Raw genomic sequence first — 13,477 nt, forward strand, 5'->3', positions numbered from 1 at the left:
TTATTTTTTCTATAAGATTATGTTGTAACATTTTTTTGTTGTTGTAACATTAAGCTGAAGATTGTTGATAATATGCAGTAATTCACGTGAATCTCCAATAATTTTCTCATGCACAAAGTGGGGTCCTTCGTTTTCTTTTGTGCGTGTTCCTTTGCTACTTCTCGCCAGCACTTCTTCTTTTGTTCTCTTCACTACCTCCAAACTTCCCAAGAATCTCTCTATTCATTTCTTCTCTCATCTCTCTCACCTTTTATTTTCTCTCCGCAAAGAGAATCCTCCTCAAGAAAATGTCTAAGAAAGCTACCTTTCTTCTGCCATTGAATCTTTCACTTGCTCCTTTCCTTCTTGTTCTTATTTACCATCTTCTGTCGTGTGTTGCTGTTCATGGCGTCCAAGAGAAGAAGATTCTCAGTCTGCACAACAACATTTGGTCTCCCAGGAAATCAAATGAAGCTCCAAGTTCATGTTTCTCTCACAATCTTGGTGAGGTTTTTCTTCTTTTTCCTCCCTTCAAACGTTCACCAACCATGGAGAAAGATATGTGTAGATACTGTTTCTTTGCTTTAGTTTAGTATTTTATTGCGTGATTTAAGGGTTAGATTAGCAAAAGCCTCAACATTTGTTTAAACATTTTAATTAAAGTCATTACCTTTACATTACTTTCCTTAGCTCCCTTTCTTTCAATTGGGATTAGTAATAATACTATAGTTGTTTTTTCTAAAGCTTTACACATGTATTTATAGAATCTTGAGATTCTTTCCTCCATAGGAGAACACTCATCTAACATAAATGTTTGTATCTTTTGCTTGTAAACTCTGTTTCTAATCATCTGTTTTTGATATCCCCTTGTTGACTCTTTATTTTTGTTTAAAAAACTTAGGCAAAGGAAGAGAATCATCCACTACACTGGAGATGAAACATAGAGAAATTTGCTCAGGAAAGACTATAGATTGGGGTAAGAAGCTGAGAAGAGCCTTGACTCTAGACAACCTCAGAGTCCAATCACTTCAGCTAAAAATCAAAGCCATGAGCTCAAGCACCACAGAATCCATTTCAGAAGCTCAGACTCCACTAACCTCAGGGATGAAGCTTCAGACTCTGAACTACATTGTCACAGTTGATTTAGGAGGGAGAAACATGACTTTGATCGTCGACACTGGAAGTGACTTGACATGGGTCCAATGCCAGCCTTGCAAGTCATGTTACAACCAACAAGGTCCTTTGTATGACCCATCACTCTCATCTTCTTACAAGACAGTGTTCTGCAACTCATCAACTTGTCAGGATCTTGTAGAAGCTACAGGCAATTCAGGCCTCTGTGGAGGTAACAATGGTGTTGATAAGACGACTTGTGACTACGTTGTCAACTATGGGGATGGATCATACACTCGTGGAGACTTGGGAAGTGAAAGTATCCAACTCGGCGACACGAAAATGGAAAGCTTTGTCTTTGGTTGTGGCCGGAGCAACAAAGGTTTGTTTGGTGGAGCTTCTGGTCTAATGGGTTTGGGAAGAAGCTCAGTTTCTTTAGTCTCACAAACCATGAAAAATTTCAACGGTGTTTTCTCATACTGTCTACCTTCTCTTGAAGATGTAGCTTCTGGCTCACTATCCTTCGGTGATGATTACAAGAACTCAACCTCAGTTTCATACACTCCGTTAGTACAAAACCCTCAGCTTAGTTCCTTTTACGTTCTGAACCTCACCGGTGCTAGCATCGGTGGCGTGGAGCTGGAATCTTCAAGCTTTGGTAGAGGGATTCTAATCGACTCAGGAACGGTCATCACGAGACTGCCGCCTTCCATTTACAAAGCTGTGAAGACAGAGTTTCTAAAACAGTTCTCTGGGTTTCCTTCAGCTCCACGCTATTCAATCTTAGACACTTGTTTTAACCTCACAAGTTATGAAGACGTCAGCATACCAACTATCAAAATGATCTTCCAAGGTAGGGCTGAGCTTGAAGTGGATGTCACTGGTGTGTTCTACTTTGTCAAGCCTGATGCATCTCTAGTCTGCTTGGCCTTGGCAAGTCTTTCATATGAAAACGAAGTCGGTATTATTGGAAACTACCAACAGAAAAATCAGAGAGTGATATATGATACCAAACAAGAGAAGCTTGGGATAGCTGGAGAAAACTGCAGTTTCTGATGACTACCCAATGACTTGTATAATAAGCTTTGTGTGTTCCCCCCCTCATATCATGAAAGCCAATCATCTCTTTTGGTAAAGTCTTTGAAACAAACAATTATAAAATAGAAAAATAATCAAATAAAGAAAGATCATTTTATATTAAGAGTAATAAAACGAATAATTATAAATAAAAGGAAAAATATTTGAAACAAACAATTATAAATAAAAAGGAAAATTATCTTACTATAAATAAAAGAAAAAAGTAGCCGAAACAACCAATTATAATTAGAAAAATTAAAAAGAATCTTACTATTAAATTAATAAACTTTTAAAATATCATCTGTTTAAAGTTTTATTGAAATATCACCTAGAAAATATTTAAATAACAATCATTTTACAAAAAAAAAAAAGACAGGATAATTCCTAAACTCTAATCTCACTCACCGTGAATGCTAAACCTTAGTCACCACCTTAAATGCAAATATTATATAATTTTTTAATAAATGCTATTTAAAAAAAGTCATATGCTAGTCTATCTATATATATATAAAGACGTTGGTGACCCTCCTGTGATACCACGTGGAAAGTCGTGCATCCTAGAAGCGACACCTGTCCCTTTTCACAAAAATGATGCGTTTCATTTATTTTTGTTGGTGTTCTGTCTGGGTTTTCGTTTTTTCTGTTGTCATTATTTTAGTTTATAAAGTCCAGTCCACTAAGAATTAACTCCAAATGTAAGTTGAGCTACTTTGTTAAATTGGGCCAAATTCTAATCTTAACAAAATAATAAAGTAGAAAATATAAAATAATTTTAAATCATTAAAATATTACAGACGAAAATAAACAGAAATTATAATAAATCTAAATATAGAATACTTATGTCGGTAGAAGAAGATATGACAATAATGACGATGGTGGAAGGAAATGACAACGGTAGTGTCCGGAACAAATGACAGTGCTCAGTTGCAAATATGGTAAATGTAAACAGCGTCGGTGGTGATGTGTAAATGGTTCTCTACGTTCTTCTCCAAGAAGTCAGATCTGAAACATGCAAATGAAAAGGAAAAAATAAGTCAAGGATAGAAAAAAGGCGAAGAGAAGAAAATGAGTGTGTTGGGAAGAAAAGAAGTCAAAGATCTCATAAGTTAATGCAACTATTGGATTTAAAAGCAAAAGATGTATGATCAATGAAAGAAAAGAAACAATATATTAAAAGAAATTAAAGTAAACGTCAAAGCATAACCTATAAAAAAACGAAAATACATATAATCTTTTGGATTAAAAGATGACAAATTATGAAACTATAACAATTTAAATCAAATTATATTACATATTGGCCATCTATCGGTTCAATCGATTTAGTTTCGGGTTTTCGTGATTTTTTAAATATGGATATTTTTAAAAACCTAAATTGAATTATCGAACCACCGGATTAATCGGTTTGACCATGGGTTCAGATCAAATTTAAAAACACTGATTTAAATGCAAAAATATTTTAAATACGAAAATTCTTAAAAATTAATAAAATATTTATTAAGATGTAGAATTTGTCATCATAAAATATTCAGCGCTTGCAAAACACGGATCAAAATCTGGCTTACATTATTTTCAAATTATCATCCCGCCCGTAGGGCAGGCCGGCTCTAGTTTTAAGATAAAAATATTTTAATGCTATTTGGAAAGTTTTTTTCGACAAATACACTAGGATAACACTAAAAAAAGTTTTGGCCATAAAAATAGACCACAAGAAGGAAAATGACCGAAATGTTTCAATAAAGAGGTAAATATACATTTATACCCTTGAGAGTTAACTAATCCAAACCTTAGGATTTAGAGTTAAGGGGTGGAGATTTGTGATTGAGGTTTAAAATCTTATAAAAATAAAAAATAAATATTAAAAATTTGAAAATAAAAATTTTAAAAATAGTTTCAAAAAGTATTTTCGAATTATAAAAAGAAAATTTCAAAAAATAAAACAATTTCAAAAAAAAAAGTTATAAAAAAAGTTCGAATTTGAAAACATATAATCTAAAACTATAAAAAAAAATTATTTTTTTTTTAATTTTTTTAATTTTGTTTATATCTAGGGTATTAGTGTCATTTTACCTTTTAAATGAAACATTTTGGTCATTTTCATAGGTGATGATTGGTTCAACTGTGGCTCTAAAAATTTAGCCGTAAAAGTTTAGCTGTAGGTAAATTGGTTGTAGCTGTAAAGTTGTTATTGTAAATTTTTTTGCAGAGACTTTTGCTATAGTTAAATTTATTGTAGCTGTAAATTATAGGCCGTAGATATTTTAAAATAAAATATGTAATGTATATATAATTAGGTTGCAGACAATTAGGTTATACGAATATCTGCTGTGAATCAGATTCAACACAACTCATCCAAGCAGTTAACTCTATCTCAACGGCGTCGGAAATCTATGGCATCACTGCCGACTTATTATCTCTTGCTGAATTTTTCGAAACCATCTCCTTTCGCTGGATCTCCCGAGTGAGTAATAGTGAGGCTGATGGTCTAGCGAAACAGAGTTTGGCAGATGAGAGAATCTTAAATTGTATCACTTAACTTTTCGTTGAAGTTTTAATATAAGTATGTGTTTCAAAAAAATAAAAATAAAAATAAAAAGATTGTCTGTGAACTACACCAACAGGATCAGACGCCTCAAAACTCGGAGTGAATCTCAAAAGCCAACATGGAGGGATCGTCAACTGATCAGGTAAGGTTGTTTGGATGAGCAACTAGTTTAAGTGAACTCAGATGGGATGTGTCTCGTCGATTTGTCTTAATACTATTCGTTGGAATGTAAATCTGTGGACAAAACCTATTATACAAATATATGTCTATTCTTTTTGCAGGTTAAAGATGTTGATTGGATCAGCAAACTCCCTGATGACGTCTTGCTCGTGATATTATCGAGACTTTCCACAGAAGAAGCTGTGAGGACGAGTCTTGTGTCCAAACGATGGGAACACGTGTGGAAACACATATCTCATCTAGTCTTGACATGTCACGGATTATCAATTTCAAAGAGCCGATTGATGTTTCGAATCGTGTTGCTACATTACTACTAAGTTTGTTCATATCTTTTTTTTCTTTCTTTTTGTTCTGCTCGATCTTAAAATCAATCATACTGTGCTCGTGGTTGGTGTCTCAAAGATTATAAACAATCACCGTGTACATTTAAAGAGCTGCGTAATCAACCATTACTTATACCAAAGTGTAAATGGAATGCTCAATACTTGGATTCAAGCACTGACTTGCTCGTAACACACCAGAGTTCTCACACTTACAAACCACTACACACCATCCTGCTTATTTGGATCGAACGGGGCCCAACAAGTATCTTGAAATTTCCACCAACATCTTCTCCCATCCAAGCCTAAAGTCACTTTCACTAACTTTTTACATTCTCGAAAGCTCACGTCCCTTGAGCTACTGCCCGAATCTCACGACACTCAAACTAGTATGTGTGGCCTCTGAGGTTGGAGTCTTTAACAGAGTACTTGCATCTTGTCCTTCTCTCGAGGTGCTTGTACTAGACATTGTTTGCGTCAAGAAAAATGAGGGTCCTTTGGAGATTGAGAACAACAAATTAAAGGTCTTGCTAGTGACGTCGTCTAGCAAGTACATTGATGGCATCAGAGTGTCAGGACCTAGTCTAGATATTATCGCCTTCATAGATACATCTTTCAAGAAAGATGAATTTTTCCTTGTGGCTCCCCGACTTCAGTGTAGTAGAAACTTTTGGGTTAGGCCCGCATTCACGCCTCACATCGGCTACAACATATCAAAGGTACGTTATGGAATTATGCTTTCGGATATACACTAATGAACTAATGGTATTTGATATGTTAAGGTTTGACATTGTTTTAAATGTATTATTATTATTATTATTATTCAGGAGAAGAAAATTATTTGGCATGAAGAGTTAGTGAACTTGTTTGGTAAGTTGTGGATATCGGCAGGATCCTTGTCGGTAAGTGTGGATTTAAATAATCCAACAGAATTTGAGAGGTTACAGAAAGTCTTGCGTGCATGGACTCGTAAAATGTCAGAGCTGGAGATCATATTCAAGGTTTGAACCAATTCATGAAGACTAGTCTTGACTTACTAATTTGGTTAACTAAACGTATTCTATGGTTCTTCAGGATAACAATGATCCTAATGAAGAAAATGTTTCTTGGAATAAGAAGAAGAATAAGTACAAAGATCCGTTCCCCAATGCTGAATTCCGTGTGGATACTGTGTGCATGCATAACTTCAGCGGTTCAGAGGAAGAGTTTGCCTTTGCGTCATGTTTGATTAAGCAAGGGACAGTGGTAAGAAACATGATGATCAAGACGACGTCATTTCCTGCAAAGAAGAAGTTGGAGATAAAAACGGCAGTAGCCAAGCTACGAGCACTTCGAACGATTGATCAATGGAAGCTTACCATAAAATGTTTCTAATCCATTTTGGTTCCAATCAATTAGCAGTTTCAAGCTTTAAGAGTTAATACCCATGTCTCAAAAGTGTAAGCTTTAAGAAATGAAGTTGACCTGATCCACCGGTTGCGTTAGACTTTAAAAATTCGAAGAGATCATGCCAAATATGGCCAATACAATGGTGTTATTTAAGGACTTTGCATCGTATTATTCATATACCAAAACCCTTTTTTTCCAAGAATAATTTTAGCTTAAAAGTCCATGTATTTCAGATATTTTTGTTTGTTTCCTGAACCACCTGTAGCTGCAAGAGAGGAAGAATGTGAAGCAGTTTACCTTGAGCGGTAACTGCAACAATTAGAAGACAAGAAAACACATGAATTAGACCCACAAATGGCATATTTCACTTGGTACAATTCTAGTCGTGTCTTTTCATAGTAGGGAAGATCATAACATATGTTGGTTGTCTTGGTGATAAATTTCTCAACTTTATTAACTGGGAGCATCAAATTCAAAGGAACCCATTATTGTTCAATCAAGGATACAAACTTTTATTATGCAAACAAACTCCATTACAAATCCAGAATTGGTTCATGGTCTGGCTTTTTATTGTAAAACCACAAACTGGCTGAGACTGAAACACAACATCGCCTGAGACAGATCTCAGTTCATCAATGCATCTGCTAATGGGAATGTCGGAGATATATCCACTGGTACCTAAACACACAAACAAACCATACAAGCAGATCATTTCTATGCGAATCATCATGTAGGAATAGTCAATCTCAATTAATGTTTCATCTTATACCTTAACGCTCTCGAGCTTCTCTAGAGAGGTTTTCAATGGACCGGTGATAGTGCAGTAGTTATTTAGAAGCAACGTTGCTGCCTTTTTGTCGCCTCTTCCTTGGATTGTGAGTATCTCATGGCTCAAACTCTCCACTGCATCTTCCACCTTTATATGCGGGAAAAAACAAGATTTCAGCAACTTTGGAGTTTTGGATATGAAGAATCATAAACCTCTCATGGATGGGGTTACCTTAGTGAAATCAACAGAGAATGTAGAGTCCTCGTGGAAAACAAAGGCTCCTTTCTCATACAACCAGTTGAACTGCAACGCTTGCCCTTTCCTGAAGCCGGAAGATAGATTTATGTCAAAGAGTTATACATATAGGACGTGTGAGATTATATGTTTCATTCATTACCCATGAGCTTCTGTGAGACCAAACCGGATGGATCGAAAGCATCCAGCTAGGAAAGAAACATACATACTCTCCACCATACTCTTTGGAAGCAGACCCTGTCGATTACACATACAGAAACAGACAAGAAACAGTGGTTCAATTAAGTATTTTGACTTAGAAATTAATCAAGACTTTGCGAATTGAAATTAAATGAACCAAGTTTGGCTAACTAGTAAAGATGGTTATAGACCTTGGTGATGAGAAACTTTAATGCCCAAAGACCCACTATATCTGCCTTTGCTTCTTCCATTGCAGAATGAAGTTCTTGCAGTTCCTGGATCAAATGAAAATACAAGGGAAACGATTAAACTACAAGTTGTTTTGTGGTTGGTACATGATCGATTCTTATTTGCATTCTTGCAGGAAAAGTAAAACCTTTCTCACTGTAGAGGTTTGACCATCAGGAAGCGTTATGGTATGCGGACCAATGCCATGGCAACACTCATGGCAAATGGTGTGAGTAAAGAAGGAATCAAAATCAACAAATCCTCGCTGTTCCTTGCTGATGATGACTTCAGCAATAGGTTTTAGAATATGTTCAAACCTGGAAAAGGAAAAAGGCTTAGTAAGAAGTAATGCGTGATAACTGTTTATAAATGGAAACATGGAGAAAGTAAGGCAGAACATTACTTTGCTTCTTGAACGTTTTTGAGCATAACCATTGATGTTCCTCTATCTTCGACGATTTTCTCATCGTTTGGCAAGTTGTAAGCAACAGTCTGAGGACCTTTCACATCCTGTCACAGTCAAGAAACAAGTGAACGGTGGATAAAGACAAGACAAAGGCTAGTTTTCCTCTCCTCTCTCGGATCATCTTTTGGATACTCAGTGGAACTTACTCCGGAATTGTAGATTAACTGGATGACCCGAATAGGAGCAGCAGACACATCTTTTGATTTGTATACACTGTCAAGTGGGAGATTGTCTTCCAACAGCTACCAGAAAGTGAAAAAAGAAAAACGATCTCAGAGTAAGCAATTAGAACATCGATTGACTGAAGCTGCAAAAAGAGAAATGTACCTTTAAATTGTCACCAAAGAGTTTCAGATCAGCTGTAGCTTTATCGTCTCGAATACCAATGAAGGCTTCAAATGAAGCCTGCAACGGAAAATAAATACATATTAGAGAGAAATATCATGCAATGACCTAATGTAAATTTTAATCCAAATGGTCAAAGGAGTTGCATGTAGAGACCTCTAATGTACAAATGCAAAGCTAAAGGCGAGGATTGTGAGTATATAAGCTTAAGTAGATCACACCAGGAGTAAACTTTACGGAAATTCTTACCTTGTAACCAAAAATTTCATCTTCGTATGTCTCATATGGACCAATGGTAATATCCAACTTTGAATCCTGCAGAAATTGATACAGACTTAAAGTTATGGTGTGAATGACAATCTGCCAAACACGAAATAGCAGACTTGATAATAAAATAGCCAGAGCTTGCCTTACAAAAACTATCCTCTAATGAAATAAAGACTACTTATCTATAAAAATGAATGGGCAAAGAAGAGGTACCAAGTCCATCCATGCAATGTCTGAGTCATAGTAGTCATTTGATAGGAAAGCTTCAGCTTTGCTATGCAGCAGCTTCTTCAAACTATAGAAAAACATTGAAGTACTTCAACACACAAAGAAACTCGAGTGGGAAAATATCTGTGAAGAAACTTTATGATATTTTACCTCTGTGAAGTGGCCAAGTCTCCAGCTTTGTGCAAAAGTTCAGAAGCTTTTGTGAGGAAAGGTCGATATATCTCTGAATAGGGAGCACTATACAGATCAGAGTTAGAGTCTGTTAACTTCTTTGCGATGTTGGCTAGATGGTTAGATTGAGAAGCATCTAGATTAGCTTCACTTCGCCTTTTTATAATGCTGAAAAACCCTGTTGCAGCATGCTTTTGCTCTTCCGTTAGGCTACTTAGCCATAAGTTGAACTCCTGTAAGATTTTCGAACCACAATTGGTTATGGGAACATATTAAAAATTTGGAAAACAAACATCAAACATTGTGATTGTGTGTACCATTTTATCCATATCAGGAGGATAAAAATTGGCACCGGGTGGTTTAGTCAAAGGAAAAGCTGCTCTATATTCAATACCCTTCCAGCCAGCAATAAGTTTCGTTGCTTCAGGAAGCAGCTTCACAGCTGAATCCGCCGTGGTCAAGAATGGTTCATTTTCATCCAGTGACGACCTACAAATGTAAAAATGAAACATCAATCTCTTGTACTGAAGTTAAAACAAAGACAGTTCAGTGATAATCACCATGGACTTTTGTTGATCAGGAAGTAATCCCATTTAAGTTTGTCCAGTTCTGATGCATTGGCATGCTCCTTAAGCCAGTCTCTTAGAGCTGGATTGCTGTACCAAACCTGTTTAGGATAACAGACAACTCATCTCATTTAGTTTTAAGTTCATCCATGAGGTTACATGTCCACGAACAGAACAGAAAATTCAGACTACATATCTACAAAACCTGCTCATAGAAGATGTCGTCTATAACTTTTGCAGCCTTCACGATTAGACCAAGCGCTTTTTGATCCGCCTCAGAGAGTTCTGCCAACTGCATAGTAAAGAAAATCTCAGTTTTGTGGTTCGTTTGAAATAAATAAAACACGGTAATATATGAGAAGTTAATACATTTGCTTCAAGGGTGACAGGAGAGTATCTCTGGAGTTGCTTCTGCAGAGATAAACTACGAGCCTCAACATTCACTTGGCACCTTCAACAAACCTCAGAAGAAACACTCTTTTGTAAGATAAGAACTTTCTATATATAACCTTTACCTTAGCAATGAATAAGAGATAATGTACCTCTGCCTGATTATTTCAAATAGTTTTCCATAATCTCCATTCGCTTCATATGGCACATAAGCAGGATCTTCCTTAGCCAGCAGGTTTCTGTACTCTTCATAAGGTATGTATTTTACAGCAGAGACTTCCTCTTTCTGATATATACAAGAGCAAAACGAAATGGTGAGGTAACTTGTGTGGCTTTTAGTACTTCAACGTCATAAAAGGGAAAAAGTCTCACTTGAAGAGTAAAGGCGTCTAATGGGATTGGATGCAGAACTGTAACAAGATACACATCATTGAACTCATTGTTTATGAATTTTCCATTGTTTGTGACACTGTAAAAAACACACACACAAGAAAAGCAACACACCATCAGATAAGAATCAGTGTGTATAGCTTCAAGATGCAACGACCATACCAATCAAGCTAAACACATGCATCACAAAAGCCGAGTTAACAAACAAACCATTCTTGAAGAAAGACGAATATCTTTTCAAAGGCATCTGTTGGGAGTTTTATGCCTAGCTCTTCCTCCAGCTCTCGCCTACACAAAAATAAAAGTGGGACAGCAACTTTAGTAAAAAGGACATAAAAAAAAGTAAAGGGAATGAATGCAGAATCAGATTCACTTACTGTGCCGATAAAAGAGATGGATCACCGGCTGAGATATGACCAGCACTAGAGATGTCCCATTGACCAGGCCAAGAATCTTTATCATCAGACCGGAGTTGGAGAAGCAGCTCTTGAGTACTCTCCACAAAGATCCAGACGTGAACTGCACGGTGGTAATCTCCATCTCGGTGAATCTCCGACCTATATAAAGGCGTTGACTTTCAATGTATAAACAAAGGCTTGATTCGACTAAAACCACATCTAAAATCATTTCTATTACGAATCGATTTCTGGGTATTTTTTCACCTAATAGGAAAGGGAACAACAACAGTACACATGCCTGGGTTTGGACACACCGGTCTTCTCGCCAGATTTGGTCAGAACGTCGAAGTGCTCCTCCGCCATATCTCTCAATCTCTCCGTTACTGTCTGTGAAGTGTACAAGAGGTGTACCCAATTTATAGAATAACAAGAGGTGACACGTTTTGCTTACTTGGCGTCACCTAAACCGGACCCCCTTGCGTTGTTTAAAGTGTCACATACTTTGGTGAACCTAAACCGGTCCCCTCTTCGGTTAAGGTGTTGTACGTTTGCTCACCCATGTGATCCATCTGGGTGAAGATGCAAATCGATGTTCGTTTTGTGCATTATTAGGGCTGGGCGTTCGGGTACCCATTCGGATTCGGTTCGGATCTATTCGGATTTCGGGTTTTCGGGTTTAAAGATTTCAGCCCCATTCGGGTATTTCTAAATTTTGGTTCGGATTCGGTTCGGATCTTTACGGGTTCGGTTCGGGTTCAGATAATCCATTTAAATTATTTTAATATTCATTATATTCTCAAAATTTCTCAAAATCTATAAAACAGAAGAATATATTACATATAAATTTGTATAATATATGTCAAAATACCTAAAATTGACATATAAATTGGTTTGATTTGAATATTTGGATAGAAAATCAATAGATGTTTTAAGTATTTTATTGTTTTGAATATATTTTAGCTATTTTAGACATTTACTTTTGACTATTTATGCATATTTTCAAGTATTTTAGATAACTTAAAAGTATCTTATATATTTTGGATGTTTTTAATATATACAAAATCTAAAAATAAGTAATATATTTAGGTGTATAAATCTATTTCGGTTACATTCGGATACCCGAGATATTTCGGGTCGGGTTCGGTTTCGGTTCTTTAGATACCAAAATTTTGAATCCGTTCAGATATTTAATAATTTTGGTTCGGTTTCGGTACTACTTTTTTGGATCGGGTTCGGTTTGGTTCTTCGGACCCGGATTTTTTGCCCAGGCATTATAATAATACATCCAGATGGATCACCCAGCAGAATTTTTATAAATTCATCTCAAATTCTCACCCAAACGAAGGTGAGTCTTGATGGTGCATGTGGATGCAGATATATTATTTTCAAACCGTAAATTCTATTTTTTTGCAAATACATATTTCCGCCATAACCGAAAAATACATTTTTCCGCAAAAACTGAAACACAATTTCCCGCCAAAACCGCAAAATGCGTTTTTCCTCAAAAAACATAAAACACATATTTCCATAAAAGCACAATTTTTGATCAAACCAATAAAACCGTACTTTTCGGCCAAAACCGAAAAATGCATTTTCCCGCCAACCCCCCCCCCCCCCAAAAGCATTTCCCGGCTAAAACCGCAAAAAACATTTTCTCGTCAAAAACATAAAATGTAATTTTCCCGTGAAAACCGGAAACGCATTTTCTCGCCAAAACCGGAAAACACATTTTCCCCCCAAAACCGGAAAAACGTATTTTCCCGCCAAACCCAAAAAATTCATTTCCCACCAAACCCCCAAAAAGCATTTCCGGCCAAAACCGCAAAAGCATTTTCTCGTCAAAACCAAAAAACATAATTTTTCCGCCAAAACCGGAAAATCACATTTTCCCGCCCAAAACCGAAAAACGCATTTTCCCACGAAAGCCCCCAAAAAGCATTTTCCAGCCAAACCTGCAAAAGCATTTTCTCGTCAAAACCAAAAAATGCAAATTTCCTGCTAAAACCGGAAAACCACATTTTCCCACTAAAACCGGAAAACGCATTTCCCTCCAAAACCAGAAAACACATTTTTTGCCAAAACCGGAAAAACGCATTTCCCGCCAAAACTGTAAAAACTTATTTTCTTGCCAAAACAAAAAAAAAACTTATTTTCTCGCCAAAACTGGAAAAACGAATTTTCCCGCCGAAACCACAAAAAATATTTTCCGCCAAAAACGCAAAAA

General features: G+C 36.3%; 2 protein-coding genes and 1 pseudogene across 3 annotated transcripts; 2 read left to right on the forward strand and 1 right to left on the reverse strand.

Moving 5' to 3' along the window:
• The first annotated feature begins 137 nt into the window (after window positions 1–137).
• On the forward strand, window positions 138–2,293 carry LOC106402859 (aspartyl protease family protein At5g10770-like). Its single transcript, XM_013843670.3, has 2 exons — window positions 138–483; window positions 881–2,293. The coding sequence occupies exons 1-2, from the start codon at window positions 288–290 to the stop codon at window positions 2,146–2,148; spliced, it is 1,464 nt and encodes a 487-aa protein (XP_013699124.1). The 5' UTR covers window positions 138–287; the 3' UTR covers window positions 2,149–2,293.
• A 1,929-nt stretch (window positions 2,294–4,222) lies between these two features.
• Window positions 4,223–6,828, forward strand: LOC106405393 (annotated as a pseudogene).
• A 201-nt stretch (window positions 6,829–7,029) lies between these two features.
• Window positions 7,030–11,799, reverse strand: LOC106406347 (nudix hydrolase 3). Of its 2 annotated transcripts, none has more exons than XM_013846983.3 (21): window positions 11,552–11,799; window positions 11,233–11,412; window positions 11,066–11,143; window positions 10,838–10,934; window positions 10,618–10,751; window positions 10,445–10,526; window positions 10,281–10,367; window positions 10,070–10,176; window positions 9,827–9,998; window positions 9,489–9,742; window positions 9,324–9,405; window positions 9,093–9,158; window positions 8,826–8,903; window positions 8,645–8,740; window positions 8,436–8,542; window positions 8,181–8,349; window positions 7,996–8,079; window positions 7,767–7,861; window positions 7,601–7,691; window positions 7,370–7,516; window positions 7,030–7,278 (listed from the first exon to the last, which is right to left on the reverse strand). In XM_013846983.3, exons 1-21 carry the CDS (start codon window positions 11,614–11,616, stop codon window positions 7,225–7,227), a joined length of 2,325 nt encoding a protein of 774 aa, XP_013702437.1. In that variant the 5' UTR covers window positions 11,617–11,799; the 3' UTR covers window positions 7,030–7,224. The 2 variants fall into 2 exon arrangements, with proteins under 2 accessions (XP_013702437.1, XP_022560647.1); XM_022704926.2 differs by having other exon boundaries at window positions 11,518–11,687.
• Between the last annotated feature and the right edge of the window lie 1,678 nt (window positions 11,800–13,477).

Source organism: Brassica napus, chromosome C6 (genome assembly GCF_020379485.1).
Source record: "Brassica napus cultivar Da-Ae chromosome C6, Da-Ae, whole genome shotgun sequence".
In the NCBI taxonomy this organism is placed as follows: Eukaryota; Viridiplantae; Streptophyta; class Magnoliopsida; order Brassicales; family Brassicaceae; genus Brassica; species Brassica napus.

Bases quoted from the DNA above. Each gene is read 5' to 3' on its own strand.
- LOC106406347 (XM_013846983.3), bottom strand. From the start codon at position 11,616: ATGGCGGAGGAGCACTTCGACGTTCTGACCAAATCTGGCGAGAAGACC. The intron at 10,527-10,617 runs GTACATTATCTC...GGTTTGTTGAAG, and splicing joins TTTGAAATAATCAGGCAGAG to GTGCCAAGTGAATGTTGAGG. The intron at 7,517-7,600 runs GTAACCCCATCC...CCGCATATAAAG, and splicing joins TCTCTGTTGATTTCACTAAG to GTGGAAGATGCAGTGGAGAG.
- LOC106402859 (XM_013843670.3), top strand. From the start codon at position 288: ATGTCTAAGAAAGCTACCTTTCTTCTGCCATTGAATCTTTCACTTGCT. The intron at 484-880 runs GTGAGGTTTTTC...TAAAAAACTTAG, and splicing joins ATGTTTCTCTCACAATCTTG to GCAAAGGAAGAGAATCATCC.